Source organism: Artibeus jamaicensis, unplaced genomic scaffold (assembly GCF_021234435.1).
Source record: "Artibeus jamaicensis isolate MK-2021 breed Jamaican fruit bat unplaced genomic scaffold, CSHL_Jam_final scaffold_1283, whole genome shotgun sequence".
NCBI lineage: Eukaryota > Metazoa > Chordata > Mammalia > Chiroptera > Phyllostomidae > Artibeus > Artibeus jamaicensis.
The window spans coordinates 23,102,342-23,127,927 of NW_026522028.1; the positions used below are offsets into that span (position 1 = coordinate 23,102,342).

At 45.6% G+C, this 25,586-nt stretch overlaps 1 protein-coding gene and 1 pseudogene across 3 annotated transcripts in view; both read right to left on the reverse strand.

Moving 5' to 3' along the window:
- The window catches only part of CLCN4 (chloride voltage-gated channel 4), a 54,310-nt gene extending 33,462 nt beyond the window's left edge, over positions 1-20,848 (reverse strand). The window contains exons 1-4 of one of the 3 annotated variants that reach the window (XM_053655815.1): positions 20,682-20,848; positions 19,241-19,509; positions 3,624-3,779; positions 2,883-2,982 (exon numbers count right to left, since the gene is read on the reverse strand). In XM_053655815.1, coding sequence (XP_053511790.1) covers positions 2,883-2,982; positions 3,624-3,749 — 226 coding nt within the window. In that variant the 5' untranslated portion in view covers positions 3,750-3,779; positions 19,241-19,509; positions 20,682-20,848. Of the gene's footprint in view, positions 1-2,882; positions 2,983-3,623; positions 3,780-19,206; positions 19,510-20,681 lie in introns of all 3 variants that reach the window. The other 2 variants (XM_053655816.1, XM_053655817.1) reach the window with 2 other exon arrangements.
- On the reverse strand, positions 19,273-24,988 carry LOC119058304 (protein SET-like; annotated as a pseudogene).
- Positions 24,989-25,586: the final 598 nt, after the last annotated feature.

Sequence of the window (25,586 nt, forward strand, 5' to 3'; positions counted from 1 at the left end):
CTAAGAACATTATGCTGAGTAAATGAAATCTGATCACAAAAGACTAAATATTGTATGATTCCATTTCCATGTAATATCCAGAGTTGGCAAACCATAGAGAGACAGAAAATAGACAGGTGGTTGCCAGGGGCAGGGAGGAGCCTGGGGACACTGGAGCTTCAGAGCTAAACAGTATGGAGGTTCTTTGACTGTGATCAAAATGTCGTAACATTGATTGTGGTGATGGCTGTACAACTCTGAATACACTAAAAACCACTGAATTGTATACTCAAACTGTATGAATTATATGGTATGTAAATTATACCCCAATAAAGCTGTTACATACATACTCACAACACATACATCCAGTGGGCAAGGGGGATGAGGCTCCGACAAAGAGAGGTGTACTTCTAGAAAAGGTGATCAGGGAACACCTCAAGTCAAAGATGGCAATTGAACAAAGAACTAAAAGAAGGTGAGGGTACGGTCCTGCTGATAGCCAGGGACCAGATACCCCAAATTCCACCACCATTCATTCATTTGTCATCACATTATCCTGCACCTAATCTTCCTGGCTGACTCCGCTTCTCACAGTGCTGGGAGTTTTAGCTCCCTTCTAAATATGAAATAACTACGATGCCCTGTGATGAATTCTGATAGACGCTTCGTTTGTGAAGCAGCAGCGACACCCAGTGGTTACTTTTAATAAATCCTTCATTAATGCTTTCATTTGTGGAGCAACACTGACACCCAGTGGTGAGTTACAATAAATGCTTCGTTCATGTTTCAGTGAAATGTCGTTTGGTGGAGCAATAGCGACACCCAGCGACAAGTTCTCATAAATGTTCTACAGAGGAGACCCTTTTCAGACCTCTCCACCTCAGGAGTCAAAATATAATGTCTGGGGCACTACTGGGGAATGGGAAAGTCGATGGGGTGCACTTTGCTGACTTTCCCTTCAAGCTACGTATATTCAGGTCCAAGGAACACTTTGGCCACCTTCACTGTTAGTATCCTGTCACTCTTGCCTTCCTGTTATACTCATTTGCTGATGTATTCAGGGGCTAGCCTTTCTCCAGTGGGTTCTTACCCAAGCTGCACATTATAATCACAGGTGGAGGAGAAGAGGAAAACGTGGGGTTCTGTTCTCAGTGCTAAGACATCATCTCCAAACATACTATCTGAAGCCTCAGGGAGCATTATTTTTTTTTTAATTCCCCAGGTGATTCTTCTTAAGAGAAGTGACAGAAATAAGGTTGATAGTGAAGCCAACTGGTTAATATCAGGTTAAAGACAGCCCAATCAGACTCTTAGACTAGTCAATAAATCTACACTGTGCTGTTTGCTCCAGCAGGATGGCACAAAATCTATTCTGGATTTCTTCATTTCTCTATCCGTGTCTCCTTCCTAGGAGCCAAAGACAATGATACAGTGGATGGTTTTATAACTCTATTCTAAATAGGGGAGTTTTATAAAGGGTATGTCTTCATAATTCATAGCCAATTCATGCCCTGCCTACTTTCAAAATTCATAACCAACTTGCACCCTGCCTACCTTCAAAGGTCTTCAGAGAAGCAGTCAAACAAATTGGTGGCAAGACACTATATATCCATAAAACTGAATTTCCCTTCCAACACTGCTGCCATTATGTACTGGGAATGCCACTGGGAGAGGACAGACTGGGAGCAATGAACGAACAGCTCCTGTGACTAGAAGGAAAGCAGTCCCCCTTAAGCGTTCCTCTTGGCTTTTTGTGACGTGCTAAAGCCGATGGTGCCCCTCCTACAATTGTATATGGAAGAAATAAAGAAGCACCTAGAAATTGAAATTCTCAGTAATCACAAAATCTATATCTGTGCTCCATTAGCATTCTGTCTTTCTTAGAGCATTTGCTATATTCTGCCTGTATTACAGTAACTGGTCAATCCTATAACCATAACCCTTACGTCATTATAGGTAAGGGGTTATGAAGGGTATGTGTTTAGCATGCTCAAATTCTTTATTGTAGGCATTAACATTCAAAACCTCCTAAAAGGAAGTAAGTTTCAGGAAAGAATTTCCATAGAAAGCTGGTGCATTAGATAGTAAAAGGGTAGGTTTCTCCTCCACGGATGCTACCATTCACTCTGGAAACATGGTGTTAGGATTATAAAAATGAAGGATACAGAGGTCCTGAGGGTCAGAACAACATGTGGGCTGGACATACCTCCAGCTCCTAAGGTGTCTTACATTATTTTCAGTGTCTTGGGATGTTCACAATTCATTCCAGGGCCTGCCAGTATTAGTAAAGGCCAGCCTCACATTTTATCATTAGAGAGAAAAATTTCTCCATACTTTCTTGCCTTCTACATAGCCAAATAGTATAGAATGTAAAATGTGTGCTTTTCATGAAATCCAGTATGGCCCATAGACCTTCATACCTGTGTGGAAAGACTGGCCAGCTCCCAAATTACTGCTTTGCATTGACCACACTTGGGCCCTGCCTTCAGATCATGCCTTACAGATAACAGATTTTTTATTATTTTTTAAATGTATTTTTAGAGAGAGGAGAATGGAGGGAGAAAAAGGGAAAGGAACATTGATGTGCAAAAGAATATATCAATTGCTCATCTCTCGCACGCCCCCATCTAGGGACCTGGCCCGCAACCCAGGCATGTGCCCTGACTGGGACTCAAACCTGCAACCTTTCAATTCACAGGTCTGCACTCAATCCAGTGAGCCACACCAGCCAGCGCTGGGTTGGGAATTTTACATTAAATGTATGGTCATGTATTTTGCTGTCAAGCATTTCAAGCACTAAATTCCTTGCATGGAGTAAAAGAGACACACTCCCTCTTCAGTGTACCAACCCAAACAGCTAGCGCTTTGGGGCTCAGTAGCTCAGCTTTGCTCCTTCCACATACCTGCTAGCAGGCCGATGAGCAGCATGACCACCCATCCTGACCAGGCATCCAGCAGACCCTTGATGAACTCCCATACAGACTCTTTGCTTTTGCTGGTTATCTAGAAACAGAAAGACACTGTATCATCTGCATACATTTTCCAACTCAGGCTTCCTTGCCTGAAACCTTCCTCAGGAAACAAGGTGCTTGAGAAAACAAATGTCACTAACCAACCAATTTCCCACTGCATCCTTCTTTCAGTTACCTATCACAAGGATAAAATAGGCTTTCTAGTTGAAAATAGTCACTTACTTAAACTTATTAAATGTGATTTAATCCTATTCAAAAGCCATTTTAAAGGGAGACATCAATTCAGAGCCACCATTTTGAATAGAATTCTTATTTGAATTTACATCATAATGCCCCATTCACAAAACAACCTCCTTAACAAAGACATCACTAACTTCTTTTGTTTTCCACGTTCAATGTTAAACACAAGAACTCTGGATTCTCTAGCATGGATCACACTCACAAGGCAGGTGGATACATGTAAACACATTGCAAGAGCACCCATTTGCCTCCCTGTCTTAATAGAAGCCGACATTCTTCTGAGAGTCAGTATTTTCAGGCTGCCTCTCCCACAGCCCTTCCCTTCCTGAGATCCCAGCCTACCGATGACACAGGAACCTGAGTCCGATCTCAATAGCTGTCCGATGAAAGCAGGGGAGCCCCTTCGACATGTCTCTTAGGACTGCCACGTACCTTTCTGTGTCTGTCAGTGTCCCGTGACTTTTCCCTCAGCCAGTCAATGGTGTGGAAGTCCTCATATGTCCCCACATCAGGGAATGGCTCATCGAGAAAATCCATCAGGTTTCCAGAGCTGCTCATCACCCGTGCATGAAACCATGCTACTTACACCTGAGAGAGAAAACCTGTGGTTAAAACTGCAAGCAGGGTATCTGCACACACCCAGCAGAATAACCCACGTGTAGTATTTTCTCATATCAGGAAGAATTATTTCAGCACAGGCATGTGCTGAAATGTTGTAATGAAATACACACATGCACACACAGTCTGTCTTCGTCGATACAGGCTGCTATAACAAAAATACCCTAGATTGGGCAGCATGAAGAATGCTGTAGGTACTCCCGCACTGAGTTTCAGCACCATTGTAAACAGTGAAATCACCAATAAAAAGGCACAAAAATGTAAAACAGGTGGCACTAAATAGACTGTGAAGAGATGCTTGTTCACAGTGTGAAAGCTGAAACAAGACTGCAGAGTGCTGCCCTTCTTCAACCTCAGCTAGACATGTACATTGCTGGGGACTCAACCTTTTTGTCACTCTGATTGTATTAGGAAGTGGGGTCTCTGAAAGATGGTCAAGTCGTAAGGGCACAGTCCCATGAATGGGAATAGTGTCCTTATAAGAGAGACTCCAGGGACCTCCCTTGTTTGTCCTTTCCATCATATGAGGACACAGTGAGAAGTCTGTGACTGGGAAGAGGGTCCTCACCCAACCACGCCGGCACCTGGATCTCAGACTTCGAGCCTCCAGATCTGCGAGAAATAAATATCTGCTGTTTATCAACCACAAGCCTATGATATTTTCTTACAGTGGCCTGAATGGCCTAAGACAAGCCGAGGGCCATGCCAAGCAGGCGACACTGCCCTGGGCCAGGAGCTCTGGGTGCATGTGCTCAGTTTTCATTTTTCTTAAAATACAGTCAGAAAGGCTCTCGCTGCCAGGACAGTAGCAGAGTTGAGGGTTTACTCCTTTCCTGCATAACAATCCCTCTCCCACTATTCTGGCTCCTCTTCTCTGAGAAACAATTGCAAATAAACCAAGACATCAGCCATGTTCTACCACCATCAGAGCCTGATTACAAATCCCATCAGAGTTAATTTGCAAGAAAGAAAATGCTTTGCAGAAGGGCCAGTGCTTACCAGCAGTTAGCAGGGAAAATATCACACTCTTACAAAGACAAGAGGTTGGAATAAGCATTAAATAAAAATTCCTTTGGCAAGGAGTATGGAAATTTGAATTATAGGACGAGAACCACAAAAGTGCTGAATAAAGAGGTGAAGGGTAGTTATAAAAATATTTAAGTGCAGGCTTCTCTCATTGCTTTACTTATTTTTATATCTGGAGGGCTCAGCCACGACCTGATGAAACTGCATTTTAATCAAATTGAAAAGTCACTACGGGCAAAGTGGGGTAATCACCTTACAAGCAATAAAGTGGCTATAGTGATTGATTTATCGGCCATCTGCACGACTCAGCTGCCTTAAAACTTTAAAAGTTTGAGGTTTGAGCCATGCCAAGCTGAAACATACACCGGCTGATGAGTGCCCAGGGAAGAATCATGTTGCATAAGAAAGTAGCCTCCAATAATAAAAGGGAAAGAGTAAAATTAGAAAGCAAAGATTTCACTCTCATTTTTATAAAAACAAGATGGTAATAAGCCTCATATTATATGTGGTAAAGAAAATCTCTGATGGGAAAAAGAAGATGGCAGACCGTTGGCCCACAAAGGGTGGGCCTCCGGGAGAAAGACTCGGCCTGCAGATAGAAAAATTGCAGACTTGCACACTGTATCAAAAATGAGTTCATGTTACCTAAGATTCAACCAAATCTCTAGTGAAGCCACAACTCCAGGCAATAATGGTTGAAACAAAAACTCGCTCTGCACAAAAACGTCCGGCCCATACATGTGAATGGCGATTTTCAACGAGTGTGCCACAAGAATTTTTAAAACACGCAATAGCTGACGATTTAGTCCGCTGGGGGCACTGACCTCTTTTCCCCGAGTTTGTCAAATAAAAAAAATGACAACAGCTAACACAACAAAGCCGTCCGGTATGAATCAATGAAAATTACACCTATTTTTGTCAGATCAGCAGAAATAGAATATATTTTTTGGTGTGCTGCAGAATTTCAGTAATGAGTTTATGTGTGTGCAGAGTTGGCTTTGAGTATGCTGTTTCCTCCACCTGGGCCAGCTTTCCTGTCCTCTGTCTGAAAAGCTCCTATTCACCCTCGTGACTCTGACCTGTTTGACCCCATCTGTGGAATGTGCATTAACTTCTCCAGAGGGAGCTGGGGGCTTCCTCCCTGGCGACCCAAAAGCATGAAAACATGAATATGTCTGGCGTTTTAAATATCTTTTCCTGAAAACTCCTCAGAGTGTTTACATTATTACAGACTATTCTCTTTGTTCAAAAGAAATCCATCTAGTCATGACACAGAGGCCAAACGTTACTACCAGTCCCTTTCACCCCCTCAGGAACAAGCAAAGGTGTTTTAATTAATTAAAATTATTTGTCTCTGCCCCAGATACTGGTTAAGCCCATGGGACTTTGCAGAAATTTCAGAGCTATCCTCACTGCCAGCTCTTTACATCAGTCATGACAAAGCAGAAAATCACTAAAGATAATAAAAATAATAATCCTCTTTGCTGTTGGCAAAATTAAAACTTGGGATAGTCTCTCTGATAAGCCCACTCCTTCAAAAGTTATCATAAAACCTGTGACTCTTACTGACCATAACGCTTAGCAGTGGGCACCCAAAAGTGGGATTCAGAAGAGATCACTAAATATACACAAACATATATACAAAAAGCAAGTGGCAGGTAAGCTGTAGAATATGGTAGAAACCAGCCGAAGTCCATGGCCATGCTTGTCAATGGGAATTCACACCATAGCTGCTACAAAGGGTCTGATTTCTCCCTCCTCAGACCAAAGGAAGACAGACGTTAGGGAATTGGGGATTGAGTTGGGAAATCATCACAGGGCACATCTAAGGATCGAGTTCTCCATAGCCTCTGAGTTTGTCCTGTTTTCTGTAGAATTTAAGTTTTAGTAAGCACAAGGAGTAAATCTAACACATCCACCTTCTGCAGAAACTACTCTGAGCTACTCAAGCAGCCAAATGTGGGAGATAGGTCTGGGTTAGCCTATGGTAAGCATTTTAAGCATTTTTTTCTGCAAAAAAAATACACCCACCCAGATCAAAGAACGGAACATGAACGTCCCTAGAAGCCCTCTCGTGTCCCCTTCCAGGTCCTGCCCCACCCCTAAAGGTACCCACTATCCTGACCTTCACACCATGGACTGATTTTTCCTGTTTCTGAACTTCATATCAATGGAATGCTTTATTACCCTCTTCTTTTGTTCTACATTATTTAATAAGATCCATCCACATTGTTGAGTGTAATTATCATTTCTTTATTGTCTTGGCTCCTGTAACTGCAAATGCCTTCTATTTAGGGCCAGATAACAAATATTTGAAGATTTGTGGGCCACATGGCCTCTGTTGGAATGACCCAACTCTGCCATTGTCACATAAAAGCAGTCAGAGGCAATACACAAAGTCATGACTGGAGCTGTTTCAATAAAATTTGACTTATGGACACTGCCATTTAAATTTCATATAATCATGGGTCACAAAATCTTTCCGTTGTTTTGTAATCATTAAAAACTGTAAAAACCATTCATAGCTCAGGAGTCATATGGACTCGCCTGGGCCCCCAGGGTGATCAACTGTGGGAATAAACCCCTATGGGTTTCCCCATTATACCCCGGAGAGAAAGAGATTTGCATACCTTTCCACTTGGAACCATGCTATGTGGGCTGCCATCATTTGGCATTTTTTACACCCACTTGTATATGTGTCATTGTACGCTTTCCACCATCCCCTCCTCTCTTGGCCCAGCAGTGACCGGGTGCCAGTGTCCCTCTCCCAAACCAGACCATGTCGTCTTATCCTGCACCTTGCTCTCTTCACTGAGCCCCAGATGACTTGAGTAAATGGACTGGAAAGTCATAACTCAGATTAAAAGACTAAGTCTCCAATCAGCAAGGAAGACTGGTCACCACAGGGGTAAATGCCAGCAGATTCCTTTGCCACCAACATCTCCTCCTGGTTTGAGAAGCCTTTCCAAAAAGCTGTCCTCACCACCTTTCTCCTTTGGGGGCTGGCTATGTTTCCTGCAAAGAGCCAGACAGGAACTATTTTCCACTTTGTGGGCCATACGGTCTCTGTCATAATTATCCCACTCAGCCACGGGAGTGGAAAAGCAGCCCTAGACAAGGGGCAAATGGAGGCATGTGGCTGTGTGCCTGCGACACTGCATTTACAGAAACTCATGGTGGGGTGGGACTATGGTTCGACGGCCCCTGCCCCAGGCCAAGTGTGTATTGTTATCTGTGACCTGCCAGGCCCCACTCAAGAGACTAGAGCATGCCGCAGACCTACAACCCTCACCAAGCAACAGAAGCCAGCAAAGAAAGCCCCATGACCCACTGGGAGAAGGCCAGAGATAAGTAGGCACACTCGTCCCTCACAGAGGTACTAGCAGGAGGGATGATACCACAGAAATGCAACTAAAAGACCTCAGTCACAATGTGTCAACCTGGAAGCTTTGGGAAAATAAAAGGTAGTCGTGCACACACATGCACATGCACATGCATATACACACTTGCACATACATGTACACACAGTTTGAGGTCTGTATATCCTACAACCAGAAAAGTTTCTCCAATGAATTAGCTATTTAAATGCTGCAAGATCCTAGATACCCTTGGTTCATAAGTAAAAATATGACCGCACCATTGCTCTACTAAACTGTTCACAGCCCACAGAGCTGGAGGTCACCCACAGCACAAGGCACCATGAAAGGTTTGGACACAGGGAGGGGAGCACCTGAGAACACATAGTGCAGAGCCAGACCTTGGTTAAATTGCTGCTAAAGAAAAAAAAAAAAAACTTCCCAAAAGCTTCATTTCTCACAGGTTTGCCAGGAGCTCCAACAACAAATCACGAGCATAGTTTATAGACCCGCTTTCCTTGCAACCTACACGGACCATACACGGCATTGAGCTCAGGGGCTGACGTGTGCTGGCTGCCAGTTCCTGGGTGCTCGCTGCTCCTCTCAAGGCCACCATGCTGGGTGCTCTTGGTCTCACAGGGGGTGTCATTGCATCACAAGGCCACCAGATGGAGCTCTACAAGCAATTCTTCTGCCTGTAGTAGGTTGGAGGGGCCAAAAACACAGGCAAGGAAGGCCTCCTCCTTTCTCCATGTGCTCCAATATGTAACTTCAACCTCCACTCAAGACATGGCAGGACACCTTCACACCCTTCATTGGTTTCTTTTCCTCTGCCTCCGTCTACGTCAAATGGTCCCCCAAATGTACTGGTAACAAAAGAGTCTTAAACACAGCACATTGACCAAGTCAGACACATCAGAATACAGTGTGTGATCCCACCTACACAGAATCATATCAATGATGTCAGGTGGCAGGTGGCAACACAGATGTGTCTTTTACAATCCGTGAAGCCATACATTTAGGTGTTAGGTGCTTTTTGGCAAGTTTGTGATATTTTGCAATTTTAAGAAGTGTGAAAGTGTGGCCTGCCCATCAGTAACTGCAGGTTGTTGGGCACTGTGGTTTTTTGCTCAGGGGCATCCATGCCTTCTTCTGGCATCAGTATTGTCATCTTTCTTCCACAAACTCGTCCCCACTCTCAAGGTCCCTGGGGTTCAGGTCAAGGGCGCTATGCTGGAAAGAAAACCCCTGGTGACATGGGAAGACATTTCAGGCTACAAATGCTCACTTTCACCCTCACTGGCATGGCTCAGTGGGTTGAGCATCATCTCAAACATCACAAGGTCTCTGGTTCCATTCCTAGTCTGGATATGTACTTGGGTTGCAGGCCAGGTCCCCAGTTGGGGATATGTGAAGGGCAACCAATAAATGTCTGACCAACCACCAAAGAATGACCCCACCGGAAATGTCACCAGTGAAAGTTGAGAAACTGAACAAACAAGGAAGAGATAGAGAAAGATGCCTTCCAGTGCCTGAGGCCTGAGGCCTGAGGCCTGGTCAGGCCAAGCCCTTTTGTTCTTATCCAGGTGGAGGACGTGAGAGGGGAACTGGTGTAAAACTTTCTCAAGAAGTTTCTCTGAAATCACTTTAGATTAGCTGATTAGAACATTACTGCAGGAAATCCCTTCCTATACAAAGATTCGGAGTGTTAGACTACAACCCTACAGATAGAAGAAGCTCAACAAATCCCAATCACAAAAAAAAAAAAGAATGAAAAAAACAAGATACATCATGATCAGATTGTTAAACCAGTGAAAAAGAAGATAGCTGAAAAGCAGCAAGAGAAAAAAGACACGTGCACCAGGACAATTATTCAACTGACGTGTCCATGAAATACTTTCCCTTTCCTGTCAAGTGCTTCTCCCATTATCTCTTACAAAAATGATCTCCCACTGAAATGATTCAGGTCAAAAGCTGGGGTTGGTACACTTTTTTTTTTCAGGACATGGGTTCCCTGTGGTGTTATAGGTTGGGTCACATTCACTAGGGAGGAGGAAAATGGGAGATGCTACATAGAAATGCCAGGGGCCAGAAGGGACGGCCAGACATCCAAACCCCATTGGCATTTGGGGGCTACTGTAGCGAAGTCTCCAGGCCATGAAGATGAATATGCAGATATACATTTTCATGACATATAGGCAATTGTCCATTAACTTAAAATCCATACCCTCAGAGTCATCATCAGCATGCCCTAACTTAGCATCCATATACCCAGACCTTGCATGAAGCTCCTCTCCTCCCCTCGCTGAGGACAGAACACACACCAGGAACACTCGTGGAGCCATCAGAAAATGGCAGAGTTTCAGAAAAGGCAAGACAGCAGTAGCCACAGGCTGGGGAGCTGACCTCTTCTCCCAGAAAACTTTGGGCTCTTACCAGTTGTATTTGCTACCTAATGCTGCATAACAAGTTAGGCCAGAACTCAGTGGCTACACATAAACACATGTGATCTTAAAGTTTCTGTGGGCCAGGAAGTCGGGAGAAGCTTGGTTGGGTCTTCCTGGCTTGAGGTCTGTTAGGGGATTGTGGTCAAAATACTGGCCCTGGCTATGGCCATCTAAAGGGTTAAGAGGGGCAGGAGGTCCCACTTTCCAGTGGCTCCCAGACATGCTGGCAAGTTGGCATGGGCTTTTGGCAGGAGGCCTCAGTTATGCTCCACCCTGCACCTCCACAGGACTTCTTGGTGTCCTCAGGACATGGCAGCTGGCTTTTTCCAGAGTACATAATCTGAGGGACAAAGCAGAAGCAGTAGGGTCTCTTGTGGCCCAGCCTTGGAAGTCATATGCCATGCCTTCCACAGTACCCTATGGGTAGCATAGGTCAGCTCTGAGTGACCAGGGTGGGAGGGGACTACATGTGGGCATGAGCACCAGGAAGCAGGGTCATCAGGGCTCATCTTTTCACCTTGTTTTGCCTGTGATGTCACCAATTTCATTATTCACTTGAAATCGTGGAGCCTCCCTTTTTTCCATGCAGACACCTTTAAAATATTGAGGGGCCATGGTTCATTTGCCCCTTGCAACTAACCCTCCAGACCACAAGCTGGGATTCCCCAGGAGGGCAAAGACCAAGGGGTATTGACAGAGCAGATCTCAGTGGCCACGTGGTGAGGGGCCAAGGGCCACAGGACCCAGGACAGTACCAAGCCCCGATAAGAGGGAAGCTGAGAGACAAAGGACGTGCAGGAACAGATGTGAGAATTACAATTTTGCCATTTCAACATTTGGCCTGAAGCCAGTAGAGTGGGGAGGGTCACTTCCTCCTCCGCCGCCTTCCTCCTTGGCCCACCTGCCAGGCCCAGGTGCTCTGTGCTCCTTCAGCTCCAGCTGGGTGTCACACGCCTAAGGAGCTGGTGTGACCCATGACCCTTCCTCTGGGGCATGGTTCCTATAGGTCCAGGGCCATGCAGCTATCTGTCTCATTTGGGAACAGGGTCTGTGAATTGGAAAGGGACTCAGGTGAAATGCCGTGGCCTTAGGTGAAACAGTGGAGTCGGTGTTGTCACATCCTCACCCCAGGGGGCAGGGAGAGGGGCGTGAGGGCTCTGAGCCCAAGAGACTCCCTCTCGCCATAATACCAATGACAGCGAGTTGGTGTAGGGCATCCTTCTAATCTCCCACATTCAGTCCATAGGGCTGCTGACACTCTCTGAATGAAATGCTGCCACCCTCAGCCCCATGTTAAGCAAACTGAGGCAGAGGAAAGGTGAGGTCACAGGCCCAAAGGCTCCAGATAAGAGGCCCCAAAGGCCCTTCTTCCACAATAGCCTAGCAGGCCTTGGGGACAAGTAAAGGCCTCCTGCATTCCCTGTGACCTCCCAGGTGGGTGATGGCTCACACTTCCCCGAAACCACCACCCTGTTCATCCCCTCAGGCTGCCAGCGACTGGATGCCTCAAATAATAGAAATGATGGCCAGAGGCCACTAACCTGAGGTCACAGTGGTGACAGGCTTGTTCCCTGGTTCGTGCAGGGCTGTCTCCTTCCTGTGTCCTTTCACAGGGTCTTTGCCCTGGGCCTGTGTGTATGGGAACTCCCTCTTCTTATAAGGACACCATTGAGACTGGGTTAGGGCCCCCTAATAATGTCATTTTAACTTGATCACCTGTGTAATGAGACTGTCTCCAAATACTGTTGCACTCTGAGGGGCTGCAACCTTCACATATGAATTTGGGGGGACACAGTTCAGCCCATAACAGCTGCTCTGTGTCCCTCACTTGCCTGGAACTCCTGCATACTGACCGTCTCATGGACCATTTTCTTCCACAACAATCTCTGTTCTGCTCATGTAGGGTACACCCCCTTGTGGAAATTTCAGGTTTGAACAGCTCCTCATCACTAGCAACTTTGTAAAGGTTAAGTGCAGGGAGTCACCAAGTACAGCCCTGAGGTGTTCCTCCCACTGTCCTTGGAGCCAGGCCACAGAGGAACATGGCCGCAGGGAGGCTTAACCATATTCCAGCGGGTTGCCAAGGACAGCACTGAAATGGCAGTCAATTCATAAGCTCGGGGCCAAAGACGTGCTGGTAGAAGGCATGACTAAGCTAAGAGGAAAAATGACTCATCTGTCATCGAGGAGGTCAGCCCTCCTAACTATTAACCGCAAAGCCTTTCTAAGCAGCCAGCATCTCCAGGGGAAAAATAAGTTTCACATTCAGTCATCTACAGCCAGAAAAGAAACGAAGAACCAAAAGGCAGGGAAGCACAGTCAGCCCATAGACAGTTGCAAAAACCGCTGCGTGGGCACAGGGGAAAGAGGCCTGGCCACCACCCCGGCCACCATGGCCACCATGGCCACCATGGCCACCAAGGCCACCAAGGAAGGGGGCAGAGCAGAATGCAGCCACTATGGGCATGTCTCCCTCTGGCCAAGCCCCAGACCTACCCTGGGCATCAGAGTTGCTGCTGATGGGAGGGTCCAGGGCCCAGCCTGGCACTCCCAGACTTCCATGAGTGACTTCAGTCACCTCCCACAGGGAAGGCTCTGGCCTGGAGCTTTCACCAATCCAACCAATGGCCAGGCTCCCTGCTCCTGATAACCGCAAAAAGACCAGTACGACCGGAAGCAAGTGCCCTGTGAGCAAAGCCACAGAGGGAAATAGGTCCAGGAGGAAGGAAATCCAAGATGATGGTGTACCATGACCAGCAAGGGGAGGGGGAGCTCAGGTCAGGCTCCAATGGCCCGGGAATGATCTGGGTGGGCCAGTAAGTGACCTAGGGACTTAGCCCTCAGGCCCTGAAAACAGCCAACTCACAGAATGTCCTGGGCTCAAGGGGCAGTGAGAACTCTGTGTATAGGCATAACTGTGATCCCAATGACCATGGCCACCAAACTGTGGCCTGAGGACTCAAGTGACTTCATCCACAACACGACAGGCAGAAGAAGACATTTCTATTATCATATGGAGAACATACATGCCAGTTCCTTTGCTGTCCCTGTGGCCATGGCCCCTCAAGGATCATGCTGCCCTGACCTGGTGGGAGAGACCCATCTGGAAACGTGGTAATTATAGGTGCAGAATCTGCCCCCTTTGATAGGTGAGGCCCCTCAGGTGCTAACACAACATTGCTCCTAAGTAAGTGGGAAGCGCAGGCCAGCTCACTGCTCACCAGCCACCCTTTCTCCCTCAACCACCTCTAAGTGAGCCACCCTTTTGAACACAAGTCTCAACATGTCACTCCCCCACCCAAAAGAACCCAGTGGCCTCCCATCACACCTAGAATGATCCAGAGTCAGTAGCCCCAGCAACACCTAAGAATGAGTGCCATCTGTACGCACTGACCTCCCTGTGGCTCCTGAAACATACAAACGCCCTGTCTTGCCTCAGGGCCTTTGCACAGGCTGTCCCCTCAGCCCTGAGCTCTCAGCTATCTCGATGTTCCCAAAATTCATCCTCACTTCCTTCAGGTCCCATTTCCCATGCTAGTCCTCAAAGAGGCCTTCATGACCACCCTAACTAGCATTCTCAATCCATCGCTGTCAGTCCTTGGCCTCCTCCTGTATTTCACTGGATGGCAAAATATAGAAAATGGACTTAGTTTCTCTGTTCTCAACATGAGAGTCATTTCCACAAGAGAATGAACATTACCCATTTGATTCTAGTATATCCCACTGCCTAGAGTTGTAGGTCTCCACCGGGGGCAAGTGTGCTCACCAGGGGACATTTGGCAATGTCTGGACTTTGGTTGTCACAGACATTGACAGCAGTTACTATCGATGGGGTGGGGCGGCAGTTACTACTGGCATTGAGTGGGTGGACGCCAGAGATGCTGTCTAATACATGGCTGTGCACAGGACAAGCCCCCCATAGAATATCCAGTCCAAATGCCCAAGGTGTCAAGGTTAAGGAAGCCTGACCTAGATGCAGAGCAGGGACGCAACAAATATTGGCTACTTGAGTGAATAAATAATGAATATTGAGGCTCACATCAATGGAAATGCCTGTGCAGTTCTCATGATACTGACGGTCTCTTCTCAGGATACTAATATCTCACTTACCTCTTCATTCAACAAATATTCACTGAGCACGTACTATGCCATGCGTTCTGCGCTATGTGTGCAGTAGTGAATAGGCCACACACAGGCCCTGACCTCTGAGCCTAGAGGGAAAAAAGAAGATTCCATACAGGCATCCAGGGACGTAGGTGCTTCTCCAGCTCTGTCACTATTAGTCACATGACCTGAGATAAGTCACCGGACTTCTTTGGACATCTCTTCCTCATATGTAAAATGTAAGGGTTGCTTTGATGTTGAAGCTTACTTCCAACATCTAAAGTCTATGCATTTAGTTGATCATAGAGGATCGGTTCCTCTTGAGCATTTTTACATTCATACAGTGCCATTAGCATTGATTATAAAAGTTTCAGTGGGCCACATGTCCTGCAATAGTCGTCAATAAATGACCACCTGACAGGACACACTGCAAGTTTTCTGATGTAAAATGATCTCCAAGGGGGAGACACTCCTCACCCCCAGACCGCCGCAGTCAGAATCTCCCACATGTCCAAAGGGTCTACATTTCTTTTCTATCCTGTTTAAAAACTCCTTATTATGAACACTTTCAAGTACACAGAACATCATCGAGAGGAGCCCAGTGAAGAGCAGTGACTGACCCAACAAGCATTCCTATTGAGCCATATTTGCCTCACCTCATTCTGTCTCTATTTACCAGAATCATTTAAAAGTCAATTGTTGATCAAGAGCAGCAGTCCTCCAAGTGTGATCTGAGGACACCATGGGGGTCCCCAAGACCTTTTGCGAGGTTCTATGCTGTCAAATTATTTTTATAATAATTTTACATTCTTTACCCTTTCCATTCTCATTCTCCTGTGAGTGAGAATGGCAGAATTTTTCAGAGGCTAACATGACACATAATTTTGCAACAGGTGGAATATAGAAGCAGGTATGAGAGGTCATCTACTCAGCCATTCATCAATGGTTTTTAAAATGTAAGAAGTCATTTATTCTATCATGACACTTCATCCCTGACTACTGCAATATGCAACTCCAAAAAGGAAGACTCTACCTATACAGAGTGTATCTATCTATGTAACAAAGTGTCTTGAAATATGGTACCAGAAACAAACATCTGGCTGTTTCTCCCTCTGCCTGCCATTCAGGAGGGGCTTAACCAGGTGTCTACCATACCACAAGATTATCCCATCTCATAAAATTTCCAGTAGTTTCCTTATATCAGTTAATAGGCACTCACATAAACATAACTCAGCTGTCCCTAAATGCCTATAATAGATCTTTGCTCAGGCCAGAAGCCAATCAAGAGCTACAAATGATATTTTGATTATGGTCAAGGACTGAATGTGTCTCCTCCAAATTCACATGTGGAATCCTCACACCCAATGGGATGGTGTTAGGAGGCGAGGCCTTTGACAGGTGATCAGTTTATGAGGGTGAAGCCTTAATGAATGGGGCTAGTGCCCTTCTAAGAGGCCTGAGAGCTGGTTGGGTCTCTTCTCTCCATGTGAAAACACATTAAGAAGTCAGTCATCTGCATCCCACAAGAGGGCTCTCACCAAAAATGGACCATGCTGGCACCTTGATCTTGGACTTCCAGACTCCAGAACTGTGAGAAATAAATGCTGATGTTAAGCCACCCAGGCTCTGGAACCATCCCATAACAACGGAGATGAGCATGACAGTTACTCAGTCTTTTAAGTCTCATTTGATGAGGGATCTTCCCTTTTTATTTATTTATTTATTTATTTATTTATTTATTTATTTATTTATTTATTTATTTATTTATTTGCCTGATACTGACTTGTTGCAAAGACAGGGCCCAATGGCTCAGTGAAGGTGCCAAGCCCTTTAAGGCACACGAAGGTGCAAGGAGCCACTCTGAGGTACAGGATACAGAGGGGCTGCCTGGACAGCCTAGAATGTGACCTGTAAGGACAACGACCAGCAGAGGGTAAGGGGGCTGCTGGTGCTCACCCTTCTACACATCTTTCACACTGAACATCAGTCCTCTCTGGGAGACCAAGTCTCATGGGGCCAAGAGAGTCCAAGAGAGAGCTAATGGCAGGGGAACGGGCAGCAGGACACATTACAGTCCCGGGCCAGAGTAGGGGGACAAGGACAACTATGCCTCCACCCGCAAAGCCACTGCCATCACTGCTTCCTGCCTCTTGAGAATTTTCCAGCATGTATACCCCCCTTACATCTATCTGATCCCTGCAAAAAGGCAAGGAAGCAGGACCAGCACGTGCAGTTGGTCCCATTTTATGGGTATGGCAACTGCTCCACAGGGAAGGGCTGCAGTCAAAGCCACCCAGCCAAGTGGCAGAGCCAGACTTTAGACATAAGTAAGTCCCACTTTAGACATAAGTTTCCCATGGAAGCTTAAAGCATGTGACCTTCCATTCCCCAGAGAGGTTTGGGGGCAGTTTGCCTTGACCTCCCCTACCTGTGGTCTACACCACACCGCCTCATCCCACCATCAGTGCCAGCAACACGGGTCTTTTCGTTCCCTGCTTACGACACCTCTGCCAGCACCACTCAGCCCACTTTCGCAGATAGAGAGAGGAACTCAACATTAGTCCACACCAGGTTCCAAGTGGCCCCATACAAGGACACATCCAGGTGTGCCACTTGCTGAGTCCAGCAGCGGTGGACACACACTGACCTACTGTCTGCAGGTCCCGTTTCCCCTGACACCCCTTCTGCTGAAATGGCTTCCCAGCTACAACTAGCACACAAATAAGCCACCCCTCTTTGACGGAAGCTATTTCTGGACCCCACAGCATATAGAAGCCTTCACTTTGTATTTCGTCTATATACAACACTGTGGAAGGGAATCCGAACTCTGACCAAGGCTCAGCAACAAACCAATCACAGGAAATGAATTCTAGAATACTGGAGCCAGAAGAACATTTAGAGATCTTCTGAATCATTGGTTCTCACCTGACCAATGGAGCCCCCTGCCCGCCCCCCATCAGAGAGAGGGGCAGTGTCTGCAGACATTTTTCGTTGTCACAACTTGGAGAGAAGGGAAGGAGTGTTACTGGCATCTGGTGGGTGGAGACCAGGGATGCTGCTAAACATCATACAGTGTGCAGGGCAGCCCCATGACTAAGAATGATGCAGCCTAAAATGTCACTAGTGCTGAGGTGGAGAAACCCTGCTCTAAACTCCTGGGTTCCTTCAAATATGAGAAAACTGAGGCCGAAAGACATAAAGTGACTTGTCCAAGGTTACACAGCCCCAAGCCAGAAGTGGAATCCGGGTCCCCACCGCCTCTGTCTCCATTGTCTGTTCTGCTCCAGTTGGGCTGGGGGACAAGTGAGGGTGGGGACCCAAAGGAAGTCAACCTGCGCCAATGAAGAAGACAGCAATAAAGAAATTATGGGTGTGCAACCTCAGAGAGGAATGCCTTCCTCAATTATATCCACAACAGCGGCATTGCCTTGCAGGTCCCCCAACAGTGGCTGGTGGGTCACAGTATTCACCGTGCGAGTTCCAATAGAGTTCACTGCCCCTGCAGCTCCTTAGAGGGCACCCCGGTTTACAGGAATGAATGCCACTTTCTCCTCCTACGTGTGCCCACTCCTGCCCTAGCTTTGGGTGGGTTTTGAACCAAAGGAAGGTATCTACACAAAGGTTTGGACCTCCCAAGTCCATAAAAATCCCACTGAACTGAAAAGTCACCTGACCCCCCTTCCATCTGCCGCTGAGTCATTGTCGGCCCCTTCTGTCAGCAAGCTCATTATTCTGCAAGGGGATTCACAACAATGCTGGGAATTCTTGGGTTTTTGTGCTTGCCTCCACCCCCACCCTCTTCCAAAGACCATTTTGTTCTTAAGAGAGCTGATTCACTCTCTTTCCCTCACGTGTTATCTTTAGAGGCTGCATTGTATTGTAGTTAATATTATTGGATACTGTTATTTTTAAATCTACTTAAAACACCTGAAGGGGGTAAAATACATTTATGAGATATCCCCTTTAAATGCTGAAACCTTGCAAAATAAGGCAAAAATGCTTTGGATTGCATATCTAGCTCTTTAAACTGCTAATGAAGAAGTTTCCATTCCATTCAAAGCAAAGCAGCTTTTGCTTGAAAGAAATCAGGCTCAATTCTCAGGACAAACCCCTGTCAGAATTAGTATAATGGACCGTTATTTAAGAAGCACAATGACAGCTGAAAATAGTTGATAGTTATCTTGACCAGGCCCCACTCTCTCCTTCTAAAGCCTGCATTAGTGACCATTCCAGATTTTTCCCCTCCTGAACAAGAGACCAAGTCTTCCTGCCTGGCCCCTGCCCACTTTCCTGGGATGGGCATGCAAAAGACCCAAGTCACGCTGGCCTGCAGCAGCCCCTCTCTCCCCTGCCTCCGCACCTGGTGCATGCAAAACTGAAGCAACCACAGACCCCACTTTGCCTTCCTGGGGCGCTGCCAGGCCGCAGGCCCGCGGGTGGGACTAGGAGTCGCGCGCCCCTTACCTGCAGTGCCTCATGGCGTAGCCCGACCACCCACCTGCACAGCATCCTAACTAGAGCATCCTTTCTTCAACGCCCAGGCTGCGAGCGCGGTGACGTCACCGGAGGCGGGTCCCACGCCGTCACGTGACACCCTCGCGGTGGGGGGGCCGGCCCACGGGAGGTGGCGAAAAGTGGTGGGCAGGCAGGCTGGGCTTGGGGGAGACCCTGGGTGTACTTGGAGGTAAGGGACGAGTAGCCGGAAAGCTCCAGCCTCCCTTCTGGGCGCTGAGCTCGCTGCGCGCCGCTGGCTTGGCCTTCCACCAACTTTGAGAAACAAACGACAAAGAGGGAGAAATCCAAATGATTACAGGCTCTGCGAACGTAATAGGATTTCAAGAGAGCCAGCAGTAAGGGGATTAGTAATGAAAGGAAATAATTTAGTGTTTTATTTTTAAAAGTCTTTATCAAATGCAGTGGAGAAATAAGTATATTTTCTGTGAAATTGACAGTGAAAATATAGAGTGCATGGACATACTTTACACAGAGGGCCAGTGTTTCAAATCGCATATGAAACAGGATAGCAAACACTTGCATTTGAAGCATATTCATTATGGAGTATTATACTAATTGCACTGATGAATAATGCTCTTAATGACTCCCAATAGCTACATTCCAGCATTAACCTGTATTTGCCAAAGAAAAAGGTAGTAACAACATATATTTATACTACTTCCTTGAACATCTGATTATTTAAAATAAAGCCCTATTGCATGAGCGTGGTTGTCCACGTGTCTGTGTGTTTTCTTAAATCTTCTGGCAAGGACTTTGATCTGTCTTGACAGGACAGAGTTAATTCACAGTAGCTCATTATTTCACGTTTTCTAATTTTCATCACATTCTGCAGAAGTGAGTCATTGTACTATTCTAGAAAATATGTACAATGTCAACATTCCTCGTGCACAATCAACAACAGGCTTGCCTAGAAAGCCTGAGATAATTCCAACTGTGGTCATTTTGTAAATTAGAAATGGCATATTTCAAACTCAAGCAGTGAATGTATCAACTTTGCTCGCCAAACCACACAACTGTTTCTGAACTGTGAAAGGACAAGAGCGAGAACTGTTTTTATTTGTATTCCAGTTTCGCATAGACTAGTTTACTTGCGCTTGCGTTGGAATCACCATTTTAACGTTCCCTTTCTTGTGCCCCTGGAGGGGATGTGAAATGGATTGTTTTACAAGCAGGCCAGGCTTACTTGCTATTTATTCCAGCAGCTTTCATGTCCTTCTATATTTAACCCCAGGCATTTGACTGCCATTCCCTCCAGATGAACACAATTTCTGTTCAGAATGCCAGTCTCTAATTTAGGGGTAAATATGACCCTCTCTCAGCCACCGATTATTTTCAACACCAGATTTTAAAAAGCAACAAAGTGGCCGTGAGGTTTTCTAGGTTACTCTTCTCAAGTTTGTTTCCTTGAGTGATAAGCAACTTACCTTCTGCTTTCAGATGCCTGAGATATAGAGTTAAAATGTTACCGAAATCCCCTCTCTTGTGGGTTCAGGGTCTGATGGAGATAGAAATTGACAGGCTCACTCTCCTGCCAGAGGTGACAGTAGATTTTAGCCTCGCACAACCAGGCCTTCCCACCCCGCCCCCAGCCAGCCGGGGAGTGTCACGTGCTCCTCCCAGCCACTCAGCCCTGCCCAGTCGGCTCTGTCACCTCTTGTCTCTGGAGGCCGGTCAGGCCATTTTTCTTCGCCTACACTGGGGCATTCTCGCCCAGAGAACACCCAGCGTCCCCAGCACAGGAAGCCCTGCGGGGCTGTGCAGACCACTGCGACACAGTTCCAAGAATCAGCGTGGGGCGGGCGTCCTATAATAAAATGCCCTCCTGCGGTCGGAGGTGATTTGCTCTGTGTTCCGGGTTGGTGCAAATGTCAAAAGTAGAGCCACCTTCCTCCCCTTGGGTGACTTTTTTGCCCATTGCTTAGTTTCACCTTCCGTTTTCAAGGTGACTGCTCAAGTGTAAAAGGCATTAGAGCAAATAGGCAATTCAGAAAAGGCCGGAAAACTATGCAATTTTCAACAGAATGACATAACTCTTCCAACATCCTCCATGCCCACCATGAAACTTGTCAATTTGGCAAAGATTTTTTAATTAAAAAAAAAAGATACCACCCATGAGTATGTAAATTGAACAATCTTCCTTGTGGGCTGTTGAGCTTTTTTTTTTTTTTTTTTTTTTTTTTTTTACTAAGAACCTTACAAGTCTGCATGTTTGAAAAATACTGTGCTCCCCATGACTGTGGAATTTTGACATAGGGGGCAAAAGGAAAAGAGTACAAACAACCACTTTGGGAAAGTTTGCTGCAGTATTTATTATTTATGATCTCAAAGCACTGAAGGCAAGTTAAATCTCCAAAAACAGAGGATGGGTTAAATTATAGGACATCTGTTCAACGGAAGACTTGAAATTAACATGGAAGTAGATACTTTTTGACGTGGAAATCCCTTCACAGTTTATTAAATGGAAAAAACAGCAAACTCTAAAGTATTATGTGTTGATCAACCCTTCTAGGGTACTAGGTGTGATATATTTCTATCTGCCCAAAGACTGTAATATATGAACATGAAAAACAATTAGGAAGTGAATTCATGAAAGTATCAAGCGTGGTATTTCACTGGTTACTGGGATGAAGGGTATTTGGCACATCTCTTCTTTTTAGTTCAGCTACATTTTCTAATTTTTCTGGATTAACATGTATCGCTTTTGTAAGAAGAAACAGTTACTGTTGCTTGTTTTCTTAAAAGCACTATAGTAGACATGTGATCGTGGAATTAACATTTTGGGGTACTGTTTAATGCAGATTTTAATTGAAGAATCTCAGATCTTAACCACAAAGCCCCCAGAAACAATTCCTAGTCTTCCTAGATTGTTCTGCTCATAAAAATCTTTTTTTCTTCAAAAAAAAAAAGCTATGTTCTTTCACTGGAGCAAGATTCCTGACCAGTATACAGTGATACAATTACTAAACAGAGACCTGTGCAAAAATTACATACTATCCATCCAGATAGGTTTTCATGACACTTTGCCTATTGATGGGATAGTTTCATTTATAAAGTTTTATACACCAAATGGTTTTTCACTTGACCAGCCTGCTCATTCATTTATCTCTGAAAGAGTTAAGTGGCATTTCATTTCTAGCTACTATATTTCACAGCATTAAAAAACATAGGTAGCCCTGGCTGGTGTGGCTCAGTAGATTGAGTGCTGACCTGTGAACCCAAGGGTCGCTGGTTTGATTCCCAGTCAAGGCACATACCTGGGTTGTGGGCCGGGTCCCCACTAGGGCGGTGTGTGAGAGGCAACCACACACTGATGTTTCACTTCCTCTCTTTCTCCGTCCCTTCTTCTCTAAAAATAAATAAACAAAATATTTTTAAAGAAGCATAGGTATCAGGTAGCTTCTTAAAATGTTGCTCTGTGCACAATGGCATTTAGCAGACTGAGCAGAGTCCACCATCTTGCCCACACTCACATAGATGGGTCTTGTTTGAGAATGATATGCTAAATATATGCTAAATATATGCTAAATATGCTAAATAGCTGGTACTTAGAGACAAAAGTACTCCCGGCCTGAGTTTCTTAGCCACCAATTCAGACTTCTCACTGAAAACCTGTCTTCTCGGCCACATTTTATAGAGCCAAGGAGACATGCCAGCAATAGCCCCGTGTGTAACTCGGCTTGAGAGCAGCAGGTCTGTCTGATGGTGGTACTATTATTATACCCAGATATATATACACCCACCTTTTTAACATAGCAACTTGAAATACAAAATTAAGAGTACAATGCACTCAGAACTGAGTTTTAAGCAATCTGGTATCCTGAATGATTTAGAGATTTCAGAAACTGATAGCAAATTGTACTTGTAATATTTCCCAGCTCTGCAGACATTAGTGCGTTGGTTCAAATCCCTTTACTCCATGAACGTAGCCCTGGGGTCAGCCGGCAAAGACCGGGGAATGAACCCGCAACCCTTTGGTTTGCAGGACGATGTCCAAGCAACGGAGCCACGCCAGTCAGTGGTAGGTTGACATGGTTTGACAATATGTTATGCAATTCAAACTTGAAAATTCACATGTGTCCTGAGAGGGAAGCATCACATCCTTGGTGTACACATTTAGTTTTATTGTAACAAAGCAACTTGCACACTTTTAACATTTAAAACTGAGCATTGCCTTTCCAGTGAAACAGAAATTTCTTAAATGAACAGGAACAAAATTACAATAGAATACATTGCACAGGCTCTGCTGATCCTCCTGTTGAGTGACGGTGCTCAAGTCTCCATTAGGGAAGAATTTTATTTGAAAAGTGTCATCTTCAATGGCAAGGATGTCCACTAAATGTCACAATTAAACATGCCAAAGGGGAAGCTGGCTTATAACCCCTTTTATTTTTTAGTTCTTTTTTTAAAACAAAAGGAAGTAGACAGATACATGTTAGTAAATGCTGACTATCCATATTCTATTAGAGACACAGTGTAATCCCTGAGTCCAATATACAGAGAAAGGAGAGAAAAAGCTAGAATTCTATTCACTGCTACACAGGCACCTAGAACCCTCCAGCTTCCAGCAGAACTAAGGGAACAGAAGGTTTTTCTTTTTCCCCCACAGAACACAGTGTGTTGATTCCATAATGTTTTTTGTTGAGACAGGAAGAGACAAAAAATGAATTTGGAACACAAAGGGGCAGAGATTCTTTCCCCCCCATATTCTGCTAAAGGTACAACACCCCCCAAATGAGGCAAGAACCACGGTGTGAAGGAGAGAAAAAAGACCTCAAACACAGGGAGACTGGGCACGAGAGAAAAGAACAACGGGGACTGGAGAAAGTTAAAAACAAACACTGGAATCCATCAGTGTTCCATCGGTCATCTTCTGTTTCATCTTCTTCTCCTTCATCTTCATCATCCTCATCTTCTCCTTCCCCTTCTTGATCATCCATGTCAGGGACCAAGTAGTACTGTCATGGATTTGGCCACATATCATCGTTGATGACTTCTCCTGCCTCATCTGCACCTGCATCAGGATGGTCAGTAAAGCAGGTGAAGAAGTTCTCTGGTTCCTCACGCTGCCTGCCTTTACTCTGCGGTCCACTCGAACGTTTTGTCAGTGAGTCCATTGGATGTCAGTGGACTTTGGAAATAAATCACCACTCTCATTCAGATAAAATTCCCCGGAGAGAATTTTGGTTTTGAAATGGGGATTTTCATGAAAATAATGATGTATTCTGTCATCTGATTTACTATCTTTAAATTCCGTCACTTGAACTCTTGTCAAATAATTGTTTTGAGCCCTTTTCCAAGCAGTGCAGACACTTGTGCATGGGTGACAAGCCTTGTTACTCAGAAATTGGGGATTTTGGTGATCAATCCTGACCTCTTCTGGAAAAAGAAATGGTTGGCAGAGTTTGTTATATTCTGTTCTACTTTCCAAATCTCCTCCCTGGATCGTTCCTTAAGTCTATTTCATTTTCTGTTTTGTCAATATGTTCGATTGCTTCCTGCTGTCCCTTTTCTCCCTTCAGTGTTGAGAGGTCACAGTGTTCTCTGGCTCGGGGACGGGAGGCAGTCCCTTCTCTGATCTAATTGGGAGCAAAGACTGGCTATTGGGGGCCCTGCTGGGAGGCAAGTCTGAGAATGAGACCACAGGGAAGTTACATGTCTTGCAGAAGCTCTGAGAACTGCTGCTCAGAGACATCGGCAGGAAGGAAAATACAAGCCAGAAGCTGGGGTTCATGTTCAGTCGTGTGGGGGACCAGGCTCCAGTCCTCTTCCACTTAAATTCACTTCTTATTCTGCCCTGTGCACAGAAAGTTCATGGTCACCATCCTGCACGAATAGATTCTTTAAATACTAAGTCATACATTTGAGCTTTCATTTCTCCACACTGGCACCTTCTTTTTTTTTCCTCAGATTTCTGCTTCTGAATCTTTTTCCTTTTATTTATCTGCTGCTGGGACATTTGGCAATGTATGGGGACATTTCTGGCAGCCACAACAGGATGGCGGTGCTGCTAACACTCAGTGGGTGGTAGGCAGGGGTGCTGCTCAGCACCCCACAGTGCCCAGGACAGCCTCTCAATGGAGAAATGTTCCAGGCCGGGTTATCAATAGCGCTGAGGTGGGGAAACCCTGCTTTAGAATCACTAAAGGTGATATTCCTGGCATGTGGAATATAGCCACCTGTCTGTTCATACACTGTTTCCCAATCGATGCACAGGAAACTGCCAAGGGTGGTTATTTGGGGCCAAGAACCCAGTGGCTGTGGCCATGAAGAGAAGTTGTCATAGACATGGAAACACATTACATAGTAAAAACCAGTGTTCAAGCCCCCAT